Source organism: Sander lucioperca, chromosome 14, assembly GCF_008315115.2.
Source record: "Sander lucioperca isolate FBNREF2018 chromosome 14, SLUC_FBN_1.2, whole genome shotgun sequence".
NCBI lineage: Eukaryota > Metazoa > Chordata > Actinopteri > Perciformes > Percidae > Sander > Sander lucioperca.
This window is the reverse complement of record NC_050186.1, coordinates 12141395-12162600: the sequence shown is the minus strand read 5'-3', so window position 1 is coordinate 12162600 and position 21206 is coordinate 12141395. Positions and strand designations below refer to the sequence as shown.

Here is a 21206-nt window from a genome sequence, read left to right as displayed (position 1 = left end):
GCACATAAGCAGTTCCCAAACACACATGAGTCATTACAGTCGTCACAAATCGCTGTCACTGCCTTGTGGTCATTGCAACGTGACTGTTAGACTGCGTTCAGCCTTTCCAGTAGCACTGCACAGTCGTACTCATGCTCCAGTTCCGCTTCTCACTTATCTGATTTTGATATCTGAGCACAAACAGAATCCTCCTCCTCATCGGTTGGTTCAGGTACACCTTCATTTTTAGAGTTGTATCAGGATCAGAATTCTCCAATATCAAAGAAACGTTATCCTTGTGTCAGCGTTAATTTGGAGTATCAGTGACACAAAATGAGTCCCAACAGGAAAACACAACATTACTAGCTTGGATGCCAGCCGAACTTAGCCCCGCCCACAACATTCAAGGTCGGGAAGTTCGGTCTGGACTTGATCCGTTGAGGAGCAATGATGCTCGAACAAGAGCTGTTCGGACCAGTCAAATTGTGAGGGGGTGGGCTTTGTACGATGATGGACAGATACAGTAACGTCTCTCTCACACACACACACACACACACACACACACACACACACACACACACACACACACACACACACAGCTGATGGTGTCGCTGCGACTCAGCTGTTCGAGTCACAGAGGCTGGTTTTAGAACGTAAGAGACTTCACCTGTTTCAACGGCCAATAGAGAAGTCAGCTGGTAAAGTCAGCGTTAAACTATAGAAATGAAATTATCAATAATCCATTTTATTTCTACGTCACAAACAGCTTTACGAAATTTAAAAGAGTTTTACACAGAGCGGAGCCTCAAGAACGGCCCGAAAGCACGGTAGTGTTATATGGTGGAGCGAGATAGAGAGAGACCGAAGAGAGAGAGCGCCCAGCGGCGTTAGAACAAAGCTGTGAATCAGAGAAATAAAACGTGTTTTCGCCGATTCATCTCTAGAAATGCAACTGTAGCAAGCATGTCACTATCAATCACTAACCGTGGATTTCCACAGGATGCGGAACGTCTGCGGACCGGCTCCGCTGCGGAACGGCTGTGTGCTCCGCCGTCCGTCAATACCCACCAGGTCCGGATTTGTTGTGTAACGGCTGCGGCCAGCCGACCACGAGATCTCGCGAATTCACGTATGTTCGTGCGATATAACAGGATGTAGTTTCTATAAACAGAACCACAAAACCAACAACAGTTAGTTTCCATCCAGAGGAGTAGAGGGGAAACTACTCTGTGCTGTGTTTTCAAGGTGTAGTGCAGGGAAATATGATCCTCCGTACTGAGCACGGTGTATTTTATTTTGAAAAGTATCCGGATGTTTTATTTTGTTTCTGTGCTCGACTTCCTGTCCCGCACAATCTGAATTGTGCTGAATTGCTGCGGAGCTCTCCGTCGTCCGTCAAAAATAGAAGCTCTGCGTATCTGCTCCGGAGGGCTGCGGACCGCCGGAGCTGGGACGGAGTCGGGACGCAGACGTTCTGCAGTCAGTGGAAATACACACACTGACTTTAATGGAAACCTAATGACTCCGTCGACGTTCCGCAGACGTTCCGCATCCAGTGGAAATTGCCGGTAACGTTCTCCACATTCATATTTAGACGAAACAAATGATATATCCAGTTTCAAAAAAGTCTAAAAGTCGGGAGTTAGGACGGAAGTGCATTATGCAAAGAGTGGTTTCGTCTGTTGACAGTTGAGTTGAGTTCCGTTGCTCTGATTGGTTGTAGGTCTATCCAATGAGTGCAGAGGAATTTTCTTTCCCTGTTCGGTTGGAACACGCCCCATAATCACAGCCCAGTGGAGCGGTTTCAGATCTGAGTATGACGACGTCAACATGACCTCTTACTGTTTATACCTTGGGTGTCTAAAGACATTACATCTAGATTAGATTTCCAACAGTTATGCTAGTTTGACACCAGCTAATTGTTAAAAAATGTTAAAGAGAAGAGACTTGAGGGCTGAACTGAATAAAATAGAGTAATAAACAATAATATGGTATTGTTTATGGTCCTTACCGTTAACGTGTTTGGCATTGTGTGTATTTCAGATTGGAACCTTTATTGGTAATCTTTATTGATTGTATTTTTGTTTCTATTTGCCTTTTTTCTTATTCCCTCAAGATGAATAAAGTTCTGTCATGTCTTATCAGCTACTATATTACATGTTCAAGTTGTTATGGCCAACATGTTAGTATCACTTGCCTAACCTTCATACACATCCATCAATTCCATCAAGTGTACGATCAGCCTGTCTCAGCTGATCTCACCCCTGTCAGTTTCTTTCCTGGAAGATTTAAACTTTAGTAAATTGAGACAGAAATTTATTCAAACAACAAAAACTAAACAAATACCAAGAATCTACATCATTTAGCTCAGGGGTGTCAAACTCACTTTCTCTAAGGGCCACCCTGGAAAATGAAAATCGCATCAAGGGCCAGACATGTAGAGTTTATTGACGTGATTTATATTGAGAAAAGTCAAATATCTTTGACTGTATTACTGAATATCGCAAATTTGCAAATCTGCAAAATTCTGCTTTTAGTGTCGTGTAATTACTGTTTGAAAAACAGTTTCCTGTCTTTTCGGGTTTGGCGCACTACTAGATTAAATTTATTGTGAACCTAAGTTGGTATGTGGTGCCGGATAAAAACCTGCGAGGGGCCGGATTCGGCCCACGGGCCTTGAGTTTGACACGTGATTTAGCACAAAGCACTGCTACTAAATGTGAATATTTGAATGATAAACTGCTGTTCAGGAGATCATAGTTAGTTTAGGATGTCAGCATGCTAACATCTGCTTATTAGCACAACATTTTGCGCCGTGGCAGACGTGGTTAAAATAGTGCTGGTTCTAACTGCTGACAGGCTTTTTAAATGTTGACACATAAATGTACAGTTACTCTTCAACTATATTGAGGATAGAGGCGTCAGAATGCTACAGAGCGACCGATGCAGCTAGGAAGTTTTCTAGTAATAGCTTTTTTAGTCTATATCCACAACGTTCCACTTCCGGGATTGCTCCGGTGCCGCCAAAAAATCCACCAGATGTCGGTCTTTTTGGCTGGATGTCCGTTACCTTCTGCTTTCTTTGTGTTGTAATTTTAAACTCTGGTGGATTTGTGAAGACTATGGTTAACTGCTCCTCAGATCTCTGCAGGGTAAATCCAGACAGCTAGCTAGACTATCTGTCCAATCTGAGTTTTCTGTTGCACAACTAAAACAACTTTTCAACGTACACGTTCCACCAAAACAAGTTCCTTCCCAAGGCTATTTTGCAGCGGCACCGGGGCTCCGTCCAGCACTTAGCGCCACCCATGACGATTGTGATTGGTTTAAAGAAATGCCAATAAACCAGAGCACATTTTTCTCCCATCCCAGAATGCTGTGTGGACTAGCCAGACCCTCCTCCGCAGCGCTGTGGGGGAAGGTCCAGCAATGCGAGACTAGGGGTTAGTGTTATATCGCCACCGATTGGTTTGGCTTCAATTGTGTTTTTTTGCGGCCTAAAGCCATTACAGTTCCTCCTGACAGGAACACTAATGTCTGTAGGAAGTTCCATGGCAATGCATCCAATTGTTGTGCAAATATTTTCCACAAATATCAACCTCCTGGTGGTGCGAGAGGAAAAGTCAGAGGATCACCAAAGTCAGTAGGATTCATCCTCTGGGGATCATGAACGTCTGTTTAGTGATTCATGATAGACCATTCAGTAGTTGTTGAGATATTTCAGTCTGGACTAAGTGTGCCATCCATCGAGCCAAAAAAAATGAATTAAGTGAAGTGAACTTCATTTAGGACTGATATCTTTTTTTATTTATTATTTTTTAAATTTATTTTGAACATGTAAAAAAAAGAAAAAAAAAAAGTATAAATATATATATATATATATACACACAAATACATACATATACTGTATATAATAAAATTAAAATAACTGATAAATAAGGACATTTCAGCACATTCTTCCAAAATTATTGTGATTCAAATAAGAAATTCACATGTTCAAAAAGGAGTAGGAAGAAGTTAAAAAAAACAAACTTTTCTAGTCCTACCTCCTTTTTCTATTTTTATCCTTTAGTTAAACAAATATCTGAGTTAAGAGTAGATTAAAATAGAGCTGGGCAATATATCGATAATATATCTATCGTGATATGAGACTAGATATCGTCTTAGATTTTGGATATCGTGATATGACATAAGTGTCTTTTCCTGGTTTTAAAGGCTGCATTACAGTAAAGTGATGTCATTTTCTGAACTTACCAGACTGTTCTAGCTGTTCTGTTATTTGCCTTTTCCCACTTAGACATTATATCAACATTACTGATGATTATTTATAAAAAATCTCATTGTGTAAATATTTTGTGAAAGCACCAATAACATGTCAACACTACAATATCGTTGCGGTATCGATATTGAGGTATTTGATCAAAAATATCATGATATTTGATTTTCTCCATATCACCCAGCCCTAGATTAAAATGAGTTAATCAACTATTAGTGCTAATTTTAGCACACCTCTGTGACACGTTTGTCCTTGTAGCCCAGGCCCTGGAGCGGATGATGAGTCCTGCGGGTCCCAGTCCGAACCCCAACGTCCCGTCTGAGTACTGCAGCACCATCCCCCCTCTGCAGCAGGCTCGAGCCGCCGGCACTCTTAACTCTCCTCCACCGACCGTCATGGTGCCTGTGTCCGTTCTCAAACACCCAAACAACGACAGTAGGATTTCTCTTAAGTACTTTTTTTTAACTTTTACTGTTGTTTTCTTGAACTGTACCCTCAAAGACTTTCCGTTGTCGGTGTGTCATCAGGTTGTCCTCGTGAACATAAGCGCGTGTGGTTCGCTGACGGCATCTTGCCCAACGGAGAGGTCGCAGACACAAGCAAGCTGTCGGTGACAAGCCGCCGGAGCTCCCAGGAGTTCAGTGCCGTCTCTCCAGACCAAACGACGGTAAGACACGGACACATCGTCCACACAGCCGCGCTACAGGGAAACACTGGATTCTTAGTTTAAGGACTTTAGTCATTTTTTAAGATATTTTTGGGCATTTTAGGCCTTTATTATGATAGGACAGCTTAGACATGAAAGGGGAGAGAGAGGGGGAATGACATGCAGCAAAGGGCCGCAGGTCAAAATTGAACCTGCAGCCCCTGAGGTGAGGACTGAGCCTCTGTATACGGGGCAAACGCTTAACCAGGTGAGCTACCCAGGCGCCCCTTTTAGCTCCTTTTTTATCTTGTTTTGAGAAAAATTGGTTCTTCCCCTGGTGGTTAATAGGCTATTTGTTTGTTTTACTGAGCTTAGATTATAAATATTTAAGTTAGGGCTGCCCGATATGAGAAAAATATGCGATAACGTTGTTGAATATGGCGATAACGATATTACTTGCTATAAATAAACAGATATTAAAGTGTACTCAATTCTGCTGCTTTCAGTATTCTGCTAAAATACAACAAACCCCTTGATGAATTTAAAACAATCGAAAGGAAGTAATTTCCAACTTTCTTTTATTGAACAAATTGAACATTGAATATAAAAGGCAACACTAAAAAAAGAATGACAGTTACATTTTAAAGTGCAGTTTTCTACTGATATACAGATTCGGAGTGTATTTTACGATGTGTTGCAGCCTTTTGCGATGTGTATATTGCGCCAGTTGAGAGCCCTAATTGAAGTATAATGGGACCACAGTGACTGACCCTCTCCTCTTTCAGCCTGGGTCAGAGGTTGGAGTCGGCGGCTGCTCGGCCCCCGAAGCTTCTGTGGCCGCGGAGGTGGTCCGACCTCCGGTGTCCGGACCCTGGGACTATGCCCTGCTCTCTGGAATCGGTACTTCTGTGAAGAGGGTTCCCAGTCTGCTGCCGGATAACGACGATGAGCTCCCTCCTCTGCTTATCACCACGGGAGAGGAGGAAGCGGGAGGTTTGTGTTTTATTTGAGTGCATTTGCGCGGTTTTATATCTTCTTTTCTGACATGCGTGTCTTTTACGTGAATGTGTTTGCAGCTTAACATGTTGGTCTTAGTGATCCTGAGTTGCTTTTACGTAAAAAGAGATATAGCAATCTAACTAGGTCGGACCTGTAAGATTTTTATGAAACTTTCAACACGGAACAAATCTGAGCTGAATACCGTCAGATTACAGACATAAAGGCTGTAGCAGCAGCACAACACGCAGAGAGATTAAATGCACGTCTTGTCCGCCTGATTGGGATTAGAGGATGAATACCCGACCCGAGCCCGACGGTACCCGACAGTACCCGATGGGCTGGGCCGGATTCGGACAGATGTTTAGAAATGATGTTTGGGTCGGGCTCGGTCACATCAGCGCGATAAAGCATTGAACATTTTAAATTTAAAAAAGCTTATTATGTAGGTCGCGCCTGTGTTAACGTGCCCCCCGTTTCCGAATGCCTTCCTACAGTTGCTTAATAAAAGCTTTCCACATAAACAAACGTACATGGGTCATTAGTATGAGAAAAAAAATGAGATTTTAACTGTGTCTGGCTCGGGTCGGGTTCGGTAACTGCTCTGTCGGACGTGGGCCGGGCTCGGACAGAAAAATGCGGCTCGATCCGCACTCTAATTAGGATCACTGTGAAAAAACTGTCTGGCCTAAGTATCATCTCCTATGCTTAAAGAAAATAAAATCTGTTTAATGAAGAATGTAAATATATGAATGCAGATTTCTTTTCTCATGTCAGATCAGTCTGTAAAGTCATTTTCCCCCTGAAGGTGTCGGATCAAAGGGTACAAAGGTACACCCACAGTAATGATCTTCCCAGGTGTCTCCCGCCTTATGTTTTCATCTTTGATCCATGCATGGAAATGCGCTGTCGTGTCTGAATAAAGTCAACAAAACGACAAAAAGCCATCACTTTATTCCCACTATGGTTTTGGATCTCATGTATGTGACTGTAAATGTGCTCTGCTGTGTTTCCTTTGCAGATGTCTTGGTGGAGGAGAGCCCTGCCCCGTGCCAGATCCTGCACTTATTAGAGGAAGGCGGACCTCGACCGCTGACATTTGTTCTCAACGCCAACCTGCTGGTCAATGTCAAACTAGTTTCATGTAAGTAGATCGAATATATCTCAAATGAATCTGGATGCTTTCAGCATACATACTGCATATACTCAGGGTTTCCACACGGTCTTCAAAAGTCTGAAAAAGTTGAAAAAATCGAATTATCAAATCATTAAATTCGGTCAAGTATTGTGTTCCAGGTCTTACTGTAATTTCCCTACGTCCATGTAACGCTACCTCATTAAAATGCTCCCGCAGCACTTTGAATGTTTTTTTTTTTTTTTATTCTTTGGTGTTGTAGTTCTCTCTTTTGTTAGTCCAAATATAATTTTGCTGTATATGTACCGATTATTATTACTTTGTGTTGCTTTTATTCAATTTGAATAAATGTATTTATTTTGCAAGTCATTTTATGACTCTGCATTTCGTTGTACTTTTATGTAGCGATATAGGTTCATTCATACTAGAAAAAGTCTTAAAGCTTTAGTCCGTAACTTTTTGATATTAATGAACGTCCGTTACATTCAAGCCGTTACCAAATGAGTTGCTACAAAGCTAATTAAGACCATCAGCTCCACACAACTCTCTCTGGATTTCTCAGTATGACTATGTTCAGAAGAGTCCGTGTTTTTTGAATCCTCCGTGTCCTCCGTGGCTACTAGCACCTGCGTGGAGGAGGGAGGGGGGAGCGGCGCGCAATCACGGAAGACTTGTATCATGTGGACGCGCCGACAGCGTTGTTGCCATTCCTTAGAATTCCTCATGGGGGCGACAGAAACTACGCACTGTAGCTTTAAATTTGACTTGGTGAAACCTGCAGAAACCCTGATACTGGATACAAATGACAACGAAGGAGGTCTTTGCGTGTTTTCCCGCAGAGTCCCTGTTAACTGAGTTTTTGTTTTGTCGATCAGACGCCACTCGGCAGTGTTGGTGTTTTGGCTCTAACGGGCTGCAGGCTCTGGGACAGAGAGAGCTGGTGTTTTTGTTGGAGTGTTTGCCAGAAGAAAAAACTCTTCCAAAAGACCTCTTCACGCTCTATCTCAACATTTACCAAGAAGCCCAAAAAGGTAGATGCAGCACACGTGCTCACGCACGCACACAAACACACACACACACAGACAAACACACACACACAGACAAACACACACAAACACACTCACACGCACACACACACACACACACACACACACACACACACACACACACACACACACAGATATACACACACACACACACACACATACAAACACAAACAAACACACACTGAGACACACACACACACACACATAGAGACACACAGAGAGACACACACACACACACACACACACACACACAGATACACGTGCACACACACACACACACAGAGACACACACACAGAGACACACAGTGAGACACAAACACACACAGATACACACACACACACGTACATACGCGCGTGCACACACAGTGACACACACACACACACACAGATACACGTGTGCGCACACACACACACACACACACACACAGAGACACGCACACACAGACACACAGTGACACACAGTGACACACAGACACACAGTGACACACACACACACACACACACACAGACACACATACACACACACACACCTTTTATAAAAACAAAGACTACAGAGTCATGATCTTCTGTTACAGGGAAGTTTGTGGAGGAGCTGGATAATGTGACATTCACGAGCAGTTTTCTGGGCAGTAAGGACCACGCTGGGATGCTCTTCTTCTCTCCCACCTGTCAGCCTCTAGATGGCCTCACGCTCCCACCTCAGCCTTTCATGTTTGGTTTGCTCGTCCAGAAGCTGGAGGTGCCCTGGGCCAAAGTCTTTCCACTCCGACTGCTTCTACGGCTTGGAGCCGAATACAGCGGTGTGGAGCTTTCTCTACTTCACTGTTGTCTTTGTCTTTAAACAAAAGACCGGTATAGTTTAACCCTCTGAGGAGAATAGACACACCCGCACATGTTTGACAACACTCCTGCTCAAAAAGCAATACAACATTTTATTTTAGACATTTATATACTATTTTATTCATATATTACGCTACTTTTGTGAACCCAAGACTTTTGTAAACTCATTTCAAGCACCAAAAACAATTGAGTGTAGGTATGTTTTCACAAGAGATTTGAGAAATTTCAAAAAGCGAACATCATATTTTCAGCTTTAGGGCCAAAGTATCTCTCTATACATTGCTCTGGTACAAATTTGTGGCGTCACTTTACAGAAAGCTGAGTTTGTACTGAACATTTTGATTAGAAACACATGGGGATCAGTTTTATGCCCTAAAAAGGAGACTTCAAGAAGATGTTTAAAAAATACCCTTAAACCACAGAGGGTTCATATTATCTTGAGCTCACACCAAGACAATATGTTGTTAATAATGTGTCAAATATTTTGATGATCTTTTTTTTTTTTTAATTGTCTGATTCCATTTATCTTAATTGTAGAAATGTATTGCTTTTCATTTAATTAATTATCTAAGAACTATATTTTCTGAAGAATTGACTACTGTAATTCACTCTTTACCTGCCTAAACAGTAAAGCACGGTCACGTCTTCAAATTATACAGAAAGCTAAGCCAGATTGTAGCCTGGATCAAACAAAAGTGATCACTTAACCCCCAATTTTAGCCTCCCTGCACTGGCTTCCAGTTAGCTTCATGATTGATTGATTGATTGATTTCTAAGGTTTTACTCATTACTTTCAAAGCACTACGTGGTCTAGCCCCAGCATACGTCAGTGAACTTTCCATCTGAATACAGTCTCAGATTGTGCATCAAAACTCTGCCAACAGTCCCCCGATCCAGACTCAGAACTAAAGCAGACTGTGATTTGGCTAAGAGAGAAGACACACCAGCCTGATAATCGGCCGTCGGACCGTCTGGCGAGGTCGGTGACTCGAGTCTGTTCGGTGTGTTCCGTGTCGTCGGCCGTCCGAGGAGCCGTCGGCCTTCATTTGGGCCGACCTGACATGTTCAGTCGGAGACAGGACAGTCGGGACTCACCCGGAAATGGCGAGCGGATGAGCCGCTCAAAATCTGCCGAAAATCTTTTAAACTGACCTTTGTCGATCTGAAATGAAGACAGATTCAGCAACTGCACGGCCTATTTCTCTCTTAAAATGTTTTCAGAAACACGTTTCGGTGAACTATTTTAGTCCAATATGAGATCGTATTCTGAACGAGCCGCCATGACAGTCTGGCTGTGAATTTCCGGAGAAAAAAGAACCACGTGACGCGTTCGTCCAATCAGCTGCCGGTTTTCATTTTCTGGGAAATAATCAGACTGTTAATGGAAACAATACAGAGCAGCGCCGCCTGCTGCTATGGAGACGTATTATGTTTCGCGCACGCGCAGAGCGTACGCTTAAGTCGGCGTCGCCTCAGTGTGTTCTGAGGCATTTTTTGGACCTGATCAGTCCGACTGGCTTTACTGCCGACGGTCGGCCGTCTGGTTGGTGTGTCAGGGCCTTTACAGAGACCCAAAACTCTGAAACGGTCTTCCTGTTGTCCTCATTTTTTTTTTAATTGCTAAAAAAAACTATTTTTTATAAACTTGCCTTTTTTATAAGTTTGTTTTTGTTTTGTTGTGTTTTTCTTTCTCTTACTTTTGTGTAAATTTAATGAATTTTGTTTTGTTCCTTTTTATGGGGCTGGGGGGGATAGTACTTTGTATTTTTTGAGAAGCACTTTGTACTTTGAAAGGTGCTATATGAATAAAGGTATTGTTTATGTAGTGATAAGAAACTAAATATCTTTTCTTTTTCAGTGTATCCCACTACATTGACAAGTGTCCGTTTTCGGGACTCTGTGTATCGAGAGACGGGACACACCATAATGAATTTACTGGCTGTAAGTACTAAAGCACAAGCAAACCGATGGCAGATGCACATGGTTGGCCTTGAAAATATATATTTTTAAATGCTTTGCAGACATAGTTCAGTGGCCCTAAACTGTTTTTATCCACAGGACCTGAGGAACTACCAGTACAGTCTGTCAATTGTGGAGGGTCTGAGGATCCACATGGAGATGGGTCACAGCTACATCGACATCCCTAAATGTAGCTTCAATGAGGTGAGAGAGCTGTAAGGAATATATCGACATTTAAGGACATTTAGCTAATGCATCCTTTTACTTAAAGCTATAGTGCGTAGTTTCTGTCTCCCCACCCCATGAGGAATTCTAAGTAATGACAACAACACTGTCAGCGCATCCACAGGATACAAGCCTTCAGTGATCGCCCACCCCCTCCGCCACGCAGTTGCTAGTAGCCACGGAGGATTAAAAAAAACATGATGGACTCTTCAGAAGACATAATTATCTTCACTTGAGTTTCTGCGCGGGAAAGTCGCCGGACGCCACAATCTTCTGAACATAGTCATACTGAGAAATCCAGAGAGAGTTGTGTGGAGCTGATAGTCTTCATTAGCTTTGTAGCAACTCATTTGGTGATGGCTTGAATGTAACGGAAGTCATTAATATCAAAAAGTTACGCACTAAACGTTTACTTAAAGGTGCCATAGGTAGGATTGTGAAGATCCAGGACTTAGCCAAAAAAAAAATTGAACATCGACAACTTCTCAGTCCCTCCCCCCTTTCTGCTAAAGCCCAAAGCGGTCTCCTAAGCCCCTCCCCCCACAAGGGAGAATGAATGCGTGTGCATGAGCAGTGATTGACACACAGTTAGACACCCCCCCTGGCCCTGATTGGTCCATCTGAACAGGGAGCGGTGGATTTTTGCAAATCTCACTACAGGCTGTAGGTGGAGCCAGAGGAGCTGGATTTATTTTTAATGACCTGCTTCATGTAGTTCTACTGGAACATAGGGTCAGTTTCAGCAAATAGGACAGAAAGTTAGTTTTATAAGTCTTACCTACTGCACCTTTAAGTATGGTTTTGAATGCAGAACTTTTACTTGGAGTGGAGTATTTTTTTAACAGTGGTATTAGTACTTTTACTTCTGTAAAGGTTCTGAATACGTCTTCCACCGCTGCCAAAAATCAAGTTTCTCTCACAATTGTCAACTTTGGTCTCTAAAGTCCAGTTCAGACCAAAGATTTGTGAAGAGACGAGTTGAAACTTCAATTCAATTTTATTTATAGTATCAAATCATAACAAGAGTTATCTCGAGACACTTTACAGATAGAGTAGGTCTAGACCACACTCTGTAGTTTACAAAGCCCCAACTATTACAGTGGTTGCCTCAAGAGCAAGCATTAGCAGTAGCTATTGCGACAGTGGCGAGGAAAAACTCCCTTTTTTGTTAGGAAGAAACCTCGGACAGACCCAGACTCTTGGTAGGCGGTGTCTGACGGCACCAGTTGGGGGAGTGGTGAATGGTGGCAAACTTGCAGCTACTTGCAACGTGCCGGTCTGCAATGTTCTGAAACCAGCCAGTTCACACCAATGTGACGAGACGATGCCTCATCTTCATAGCAACGACTCTTACTTCCGTTCTAACTTCCAACTTTTCAGGCTTTTTTTTGTAGCTGTAGATGCTTGCTACAGTTGCATTTCTAGTAGTGATGAATCAGCAAAAACACGTTTTCTTTCTCTGATTCTCTGCTTTGTTCTAACGCTGCTGGGCGTTCTCTCTCTCTTCAGTCACTCTCTGGCTCGCTCCACCACATACTGTGCTCTTGGGTGCTCGTTTAGCCTCCGTCTAAAATGCTGCCATTTTGGGGCAGCCTCTAGCTCACCCAGTAAGAGCATTCGCCCCATGTTGGCTGAGTCCTGTAGTGGCGCGGGTTCAAATCCGACCTGCTGCCCTTTGCTGCGTGTCATCCCCCATCTCTCTCCCTCTTTCCTGCCTATCCACTGTCGCTGTACAATAAAGGGAAAAGCCCCAAAAAAATAATCTTAAAAAAAAAAATGCTGCCATTTGCTCTAGTTGACGTTTGTAACACAGAAATAAAATGGATTATGGATAATTTTATTTCTATAGTTTGTAGCGGAGTTGACCAGCTGACTTCTCTATTGGCTGTTGAAACAGGTGACGTCCCTCTCGTTCTAAAACTAGCCTCTGGTGGACCAGCTGAGTCGCAGCGACGCCATCAGCTGGTTCAAGTCGAACTGAGACGAGTTTCGTCTTGTCGCAAATCTTTGGTCTGAACTGGGCTTAACAGTCCAAAATCACATCGGGTAAAAGGGCCTTTACATGAACAATAAAATGCTGCAAACACACAGCAATGTGTTTTCTGTGGTTAACCTCCTTGATGGACATCTACACCTCCCGTTGCCTCAGCAGAGCTGAAACCAGCACCAAGGACATCTCCCACCCTGGCTTTGAGCTGTTTGACCTGCTGCTCTCAGGGAGGCGCTACAGGTGCATCAGAACAAGGACTACCAGATTCAAGAACAGTTTCTTTCCAGAAGCCATAACCACTCTGAACTCACACAAGCACTGACCTCACAGTCTTACCCCCAACCCCCGGACTTTCTCTACTCACCTACTGTGCAATATTTAATATTTAATACTATTGATAATATTGATAATTACTGTGCAATTCCGTTACTGTGCAATATCTGTATACTGTGCAATATTACTCTCATTGTCCAATATCTATTACTCATTGAATAAGATCACCACTATTGGGCAATATTCAAATAATGTGCAATAACCCACACTGCATATCACACTGTATACAAAACCATATTTATTTTTTCATATGTATATAGTGTCAACTGTGTACCTTACTTTTTGCACTACTTATTTTATTCCATGTTGTATTTTTTACGTACATGTTGGCACTGGAAAAGGACTTGCTTTTAATCTCATTGTACATGTGTACAGTGACAGTAAAAGGCATTCTATTCTATTCTAACAGATGCAGAAGGTGGTGAACGCATCCAACGAGCACGTCATCAGTATCGGAGCACGTTTCAGCTCGGAGGCCGACTCTCACCTGGTGTGTTTCCAGAACGAGGAGGGAAACTATCAGACGCAGGCCAACAGCAAGCCTGGGAAGACCCGCACAGGTGAGAGCCATCAGTAGTCCTGCCTACTCCTCCGTCAAATCAAAATAAAGAAGACGAGTGAGCAAAAAAAAAAAATTAAACATCACAAACATTCACATTATGTTCTGGTTACTGCTGTGTCTTGATTCTGTTTCATAGAAATCGTTAATCTTCTGGCGCTCTGTGCTTTTGTTTCAGTGACTGGAGCCAGTTTTGTGGTGTTCAACGGAGCCCTGAAAGCCTCGTCAGGCTTCATTGCAAAGTCCAGCATTGTTGAAGGTAAAGTTACTGATTTGTCGACTCCTTTTCCATCAAATCAAGACTGTGAATAAAGGAAGAACGTGTCCTCGTATTCTACATTGATTGACTGTTTTTTTTTTTTTTTTTGGACGAACCCCTAACTGGAGTTTGTGTTTGTGTGTCAGATGGGCTGATGGTGCAAATCCCTCCAGAGACCATGGAGTCTCTGCGCACCGCCCTGAGGGAGCAGACAGACTTCCTCATACCCTGCGGCAGGAATGATGGAAGCGAGCTCCGAGAAAACGTCACTGTCCGCTGGGTCGACCTGAGTGCACCGGTCAACACAGGGTACACATTCACACAACTGTTTACACACTGTTGTGCAGTCTGTCCACCGCTGCACGACTGTTATACCACACACTCTGCGTAATCCAGCTGGCAGTGACGAAATGTAATTTAAGTACATTTACTCAAGTCCTGTACTTAACTACACATATGAGGTACTTGTACTTTACTTGAGTCTTTTCTTTTTATGCCACTTTCTACTTCTACTCCACTACATTCACCTGACAGCTTTAGTTACTAGTTACTTTACAAATGAAAATGTTTGCACACAAAACACATGTACTTTATAAAATACAATGTTTTGTTATATATTAAACTACCCAACAATATATACTACTACAAGTCCAGCTGAAATGATTAGACCATTAAACACTTAGTTGATTGACAGAACTGTTTGGATCATTTCTAGTTTGTAAAATGTGAAGGTGTTTCTGCATTGGGTACTTTTACTTTTAAGTACATTTTCAATGCAGGACCTTTACTTCTGTTCTACTTGTTTCTAGTACTAATCGGATGTTTTTGCTCCTTTTGTTTCCCTTTTGTTTTCTTGATTTTATAAAACAACTAGAGGTGTAGACAGAAGTCACGGAAGTTTAATCCAGCAGGGAAAAAACCAAATGCATTGAGCTGCCTACACATTATTAGAGGTAAAACCGCAAGGTAGCGTGCAGAGAATAATGCAGACACAGTAGTGCAGCGCAGGTACAGTGGTGCTCATACGTTTATGAACCCATGCTAAAGTTGACTAAACAGAGGAATAAAAAAAATCATCTTTTGGAAATTGATCGTAATGCCTTAATTAAAAAAATGAGGAAAAATCCAACCTTTTAAGGACACCAATTTTCTTTGTGAATGAATAATGTATTGTAAATAAATAAATGTTCTTCCTTAAAATACAGGGGGCAACGGAGCAATCCCGGAAGTGGAACGTCAAGGATATAGAGTAACTTGCGGTCAACTTTGTTTTAGACAAAACGTTACTGACTGTTTTGTGATTGAAATATATGAATAGTGAGTCTATCTGTAATGGGATTTTCTCCCTATAATGCTCCTCTGCAGCAGAGCCAGCGGGGTTGACGGCAGACCTCTGGACGGAGTCCGCAGTGTGAGGATGCAGCAGGACACGGAGTTTGAGTCGGACGGACGCACCATCACATGCACAGAGGTGAATTTAATATACCTGATTCTCTGCACCCATTTCATACGCTGGATAGAATTTCACAGTCTGAAGTTTAGTAAACAGTCCCTAATTGCAATGTGCGTCGGAGAGAAACGTATTTTCAATTGCTCTGTATGTCTGGCACATATTGCAGACTTGATAATAAAGTTGACTTGACTACAGCTGTAACAATTCCAAATTTTGCTGTGCAATTAATTATCTGAGAAATAATTGCGATTAAAAATATAATTGTCTCTTTCAGTCAATTTTTTTAAAATATTTATTGATTAATTTCCTTTTTAAACAAAATTTAAAGTTTTGAATGAATCCCAGGATACAACTTTTGGTTATATAATCCCTGTCATGTGACCCAGATAATATAATAACACAAATACACAGCCTATGAAGTAAACAACGCCTCCCTATTATCATAAAACTGCAAAAAAAAAGCATGTTTGTCACTTTTGTTGCTATGAACGTGTTTAGGGTCAAGTGCCAACAACTTACAATTGGAATAATAATAAAAATATATATAGTCCGACCAATAATCACTTATATAATTACAATTTGGCATATCTAAACAAAATCAACAATTACCTGTCATAGGCCGTAAGACCTTAGCTAATGTCAGCAATTAATTGCAGTTAAACAAAGAAACTGCGGTTATGTAAAACAAATTGACAATTTGACAATGATGTAATAATTGTTACAGGCCTCTATGACACACACCTTGTCATGTTTTCCTACATGCGCCATATGTCCAGATTGAGACACATAATCCGTTCCTAAATCTCTCATAAAATACTTTGTTCATGTCTTTACTTAACTTATGAGTTTGGTTCTGAGGAGGGCTGCACCATATGAGGAAATGAGCAATATGTGAGAAGGTTGTTGAATCGCTATAACGATGTTTCGTGCGATATTAAAGTGTTCAGTATTCTGCTGAAATACATCAACTTGCTTGTTGAATTTAAAACAAATTAAACAAATTTCTTTTATTGAACAAATTGATCATTGAATTGAATATAACAGGCGACACTAAAAACAGAATGACAGTTATATTTTCTTCCACCTACCACAATAAATCTCGGAGCGTCTTTCGCGATGTGTTTATTGCGCCAGTTGATGATGGAGAAAAAAAAACAAAAAAAACGATAAATTGTGCAGCCCTAGTTCTGAGTACATTTGCTGGCGTCAACAAAAAGGAACACAGGTAACTAAGTAAAGTTTATTTGTATAGCACCTTTCACAGATAAAAATCACAAAGTGCTTCACAATAAAATGTAATACAATACAACAAATTAAAATACAAGAACATTGAAATACAAATAGAAAACATAACAAACCCCTCCACTAACTAAAAGCCTGCTTGAATAGCAGAGTCAATTGCTTTTTAAAAGATTCAACAGAATTCACACAACGTAGAGAGGGAGGCAAGGCATCCCACAGCTTAGGAGCCACTGCTGGGACTGATCGATCCCCTCTAGTTTTAAAATGAGTGCGGGGAACCACTAACAGCCTCTGACTTAATGACTTCAGACTACGGGTGGGAGTATGAAGCTGTACCAAGTCAGAGATGTAGGGAGGAACTTGACCGTGCAGGTGCGTGAGTGTCTGATTGTCTCCTCCAGGTGTTCTACCAGCCCAAGACTCCGGACTGCAGCCTGGCGTCGGTGCTGTCGTCCTGCAGCGTCTTTCAGAAGGAGATGGCTCTGGCCGCCTGCAGCGCTCTGACTCCTCACCTCGCTGTCCTCACATCCAGTGGCATCAACTCGCTCTCGCTTCGCATCTCTACACAGGCTGATATGGTACCAAAAACCATATATATGTTTGAAGATAAGATATGTTTGAAAAAAGGGTTTGGGAGATATCTTAGAATTTTCCACTCTGGGCGCCCGGATAGCTCAGTTGGTAGAGCGGGCGCCCATATATAGAGGTTTACATATACAGGGGTATATCGACTCTGACCTGCGCCCCTTTGCTGCATGTCATTCCCCCCTCTCTCTCCCCTTTCATGTCTTCAGCTGTCCTGTCCAATAAAGGCCTATAAATGGCCAAAATTAATCTTTAAAAAGAATTTTCCATCCGGCCACCGCCATCCAAACAACCGGCGAGTTTGCTACGTCACACAAGCTCTCATAGGTTTATTTTAGTCTAATTTATAGACAAAATAAACTCTCAGGATTTGAAGAAAGGAAATATTGTTACACCTATTTTCCTAATTGAATACAAAAATACAACAGCACACCTTCTGAATTCAAGTTTCTCTCTTTCACTGAACTGAGACTAGATTTGTTTCCTTGTGAGCTCATGAAAACACACTTTATTCAAACTCAAAACAAAATATAACGCACCAAAAACCGTCTTGGTTTGTCTTTCTCACTGTTCCTACAATCACCATCTCTGGTTTGGTAGAAATGAACCCTTAGCCGATTATATTCGTCCAATCGTCCAATATATGGCGGCTCTATACACAGTTTTTGTCCTGCGTCCTGTCTCTCTGCCATTGCCTGTTACTTCTTGTTGACGTTCGAAGTATTGTCAAACAAAACGGAGGCTAGCTCGCCCCTCCCTCCTCCTCATCCCGTCCCCTCCCCCTCCCTTCCATCCGTCATGAACGCGTATTGTGGAAGTAGCCTACGTGCTAACGCTGCTGCGGTGAAGGCTCAACCAACTCCTCCTTGTCAGTTATTGGCTGGAAGACTGTTTATGTTTGGTGGTGCAGGTAGGCGCAGTTTGTTTTTGTTGGCGTTTGTGGAGCCTGGGCTGTCTACAGAGACCACGTTTTTTTTTACAGTGTGTTCAGTGGACAGACAGATAGCAGATAGTGAGATGTTTGCTGTATGTGAAAAAAAAACGCTTGACTTCGCTTAGAGCACCTTTTAAACAAGCAAAATAAAATGATGTGCTATGTACTCGGCCAATCACTAACAGCCAGTAGCGGAGATATTGATCTTGCGTCACTTGACGAGAACGGGGCCCTCGCCAAGTGACACATTGCAGATTATTAGCTGAAAGAAGCTAATTACTGCATATGATCTCACGTTGTGGTAATCCAGCTCTTCTTATCAAACATATATATATATATATATATATATATATATATATATATATATATATATATATATATATATATATATATATATAATAGTGCCATGTCAATTATATAGTGTGGCACTGATTGAGCTCACTTGGCCTGTTCAGCACCATCGCTGTCCATCAGCTGTCGCTGTCCGTGGTGCTGAAACATTTTTACTTGACTGGCAAACTGTTCTTTGTTCGTCAATACAAACTTGTCAAAAAATTTGGCTTTTCTTTGTGTTTTATTTGACATACAGGCTTACTTGGCTCAACAAGTGACACATAACATGCATTCATCAGATATCTTACCTTTTTTTTTTTTTTAACGGTTTTAATTTTAAAATGACTTGGTAGCAGAGGGCCCCATGATCGAGCTCCGCCCCCACTGTACTGACAGTCTAGCTCCGCCCCAGCTAACAGCTGATTATATCTGTCCAATCCTACTTTGTAACACAGAACAGTATTTAGAATATCTTCTGCTCTGTTGAAAACCAGGTGTGCTGAGTGTTTCTGTGTGCGTTTGTTCTCAGGTGGAGTACCAGGCCGGCTCCGGAGGCAGGCTCCTCCCTCAGCGCTACATGAACGAGCTGGACAGCGCTCTGATCCCCGTCATCCACGGAGGTAGCGCAAGTGTACCACAGACTGCCATGGACATGGAGTTCATCTTCTACATCACACACACCATCTAACTCACATGCAGACACACTTCAAACAGTTTGGGGGGGAAAAAAAGGTGGTTGAGCACATTGAGAGAGAAGCTGTTGATCGTGGCAGGACATGCTGATGCAACGGCTCGTTTATTTTTTTGTTTTTGTTGCACATTCGGACATGCAGCCCGTCACAGAGGACACGCAGCTGCCGACACTACATTCCCACTCTGAGGTTGGGGATGTGTTTCTCTGAGGGATGTAAACCGAAGCGTTGTGAGTTTGTGTGTTTTCATGCTCACCAAAGCTGCTTTAATACAAGAAGCCAAACACTAACCGAAGGATTACGACGACGACGACGACATGACCAAATACAACCAAACTATTCAAACCATTTTTTTTCTTCTGCTCTGCCTTCCAAGGCTCCCTGCTGGCCCCCGTCAGCTCGGAGCACCTCAGTGAATGTTTCCCACAGACGCTCTAACGAATTGTCTCTCATTTGGATGTATTTATTATATTTTAATACGGGCTTATTGAATGAAATGATCATATTAAAGCAAGGGACATTACTGACTGCGGTATTCCGTACTTAAAGAGGTGATACATGGGATCAGGTGCTGGCCCAGTTCTTAAAATGTACATCGCAGGGATGAAAAGTAATCTCATTTCCTCTCAAGGTACTACACTTTCATTTCATATGCTGGTTTATGACGAAACGGCACAGGAAAACACCGGGCCTCATGCAAGAACGTTTTCTATTCCTAAACTTCTGCCCAGGGCTGGGTTTAAATCATTCGATCTTCATTTGAATGATTCAATATCGATTCCTACAATTTTAAGAGGCTCCGTTTTAAAGCTTTAGTGCGTAACTTTTTGATATTAATGAACATCCGTTACATTCAAGCCGTTGCCAAATGAGTTGCTACAAGATAATTAAGACTATCAGCTCCACACAACTCTCTCTGGATTTCTCAGTATGACTATGTTCAGAAGATTGTGGCGTCCGGTGACTTTCGGGTGCAGAAACTCGAGTGAAGATAGTTACTTCTCCTGAGGAGTCCAAGTTTTTTAATCCTCCGTGTCCTCCTTGGCTACTAACAGCTGTGTGGAGGAGGAGGGGGGAGCAGTGTGCGATCACGGAAGGCTTGTATCATGTGGACGCGCCGACAGTTTTGTTGTCATTACTTAGAATTCCTCATGGCGGCGGCAGAAACTACGCACTATAGCTTTAAAGCCAGACTAAAGTTATCAGTATCAAATGAAACTGGACAATCTAAGGAATCCTTATCATGTTAAATAACGCTCCCAAGTTAGGCGAAATTGTGGTGAGGGAAAAGAAACTGACATGGCCATTTCCACAGATATGTGGCTTTAAGAATACTTCTCTGCATTAACCCCTCGGCACTAAAGAAAGCACTTATTTCTCTGTCTCTATGTAACTGCTTTGAAGTCAATTCTTTACAACATTAATATTTTTAATAATGCACCAGGTTAGAGGGTTCCTTGGGCAATTTACAGCATTAGTTCTCTGAAAATCCCCTTTTTATATCCAAGCAAAATTAGTATTGTAACTGACATATCCCTCTGATAACCGCTGACATTAGATTGGTGTTTCACAGCGCTGTGTTGGCTCCAAAAAACTGAAGAAACGACAAGAATCCCAAAAACAAAAGCTCCCCGTCTCACCTGTGACTCACACAATCCTACGGCGTGTGTGCGCAGCAGGCGTAGCTAGTTAAAGGATACATTCCGCGGCACATACGCTCCGCC

General features: G+C 42.2%; 1 protein-coding gene across 5 annotated transcripts in view; it reads left to right on the top strand.

Annotated features, from left to right (window-relative positions):
- Positions 1 to 20009, top strand: part of zfyve16 (zinc finger, FYVE domain containing 16) — a 39190-nt gene extending 19181 nt beyond the window's left edge. For 3 of the 5 annotated variants that reach the window (XM_035991541.1, XM_031301205.2, XM_035991540.1), the window contains 14 exons: positions 4514 to 4690; positions 4783 to 4922; positions 5687 to 5894; positions 6919 to 7041; positions 7908 to 8063; positions 8654 to 8878; positions 10777 to 10859; positions 10977 to 11081; positions 13835 to 13985; positions 14163 to 14243; positions 14390 to 14552; positions 15609 to 15714; positions 17340 to 17516; positions 19320 to 19478. In XM_035991541.1, the coding sequence (XP_035847434.1) occupies positions 4514 to 4690; positions 4783 to 4922; positions 5687 to 5894; positions 6919 to 7041; positions 7908 to 8063; positions 8654 to 8878; positions 10777 to 10859; positions 10977 to 11081; positions 13835 to 13985; positions 14163 to 14243; positions 14390 to 14552; positions 15609 to 15714; positions 17340 to 17516; positions 19320 to 19478 (2054 nt within the window). Of the gene's footprint in view, positions 1 to 4513; positions 4691 to 4782; positions 4923 to 5686; positions 5895 to 6918; positions 7042 to 7907; positions 8064 to 8653; positions 8879 to 10776; positions 10860 to 10976; positions 11082 to 13834; positions 14043 to 14162; positions 14244 to 14389; positions 14553 to 15608; positions 15715 to 17339; positions 17517 to 19319 lie in introns of those variants that run through there. The other 2 variants (XM_035991539.1, XM_031301206.2) reach the window with 2 other exon arrangements.
- Positions 20010 to 21206: the final 1197 nt, after the last annotated feature.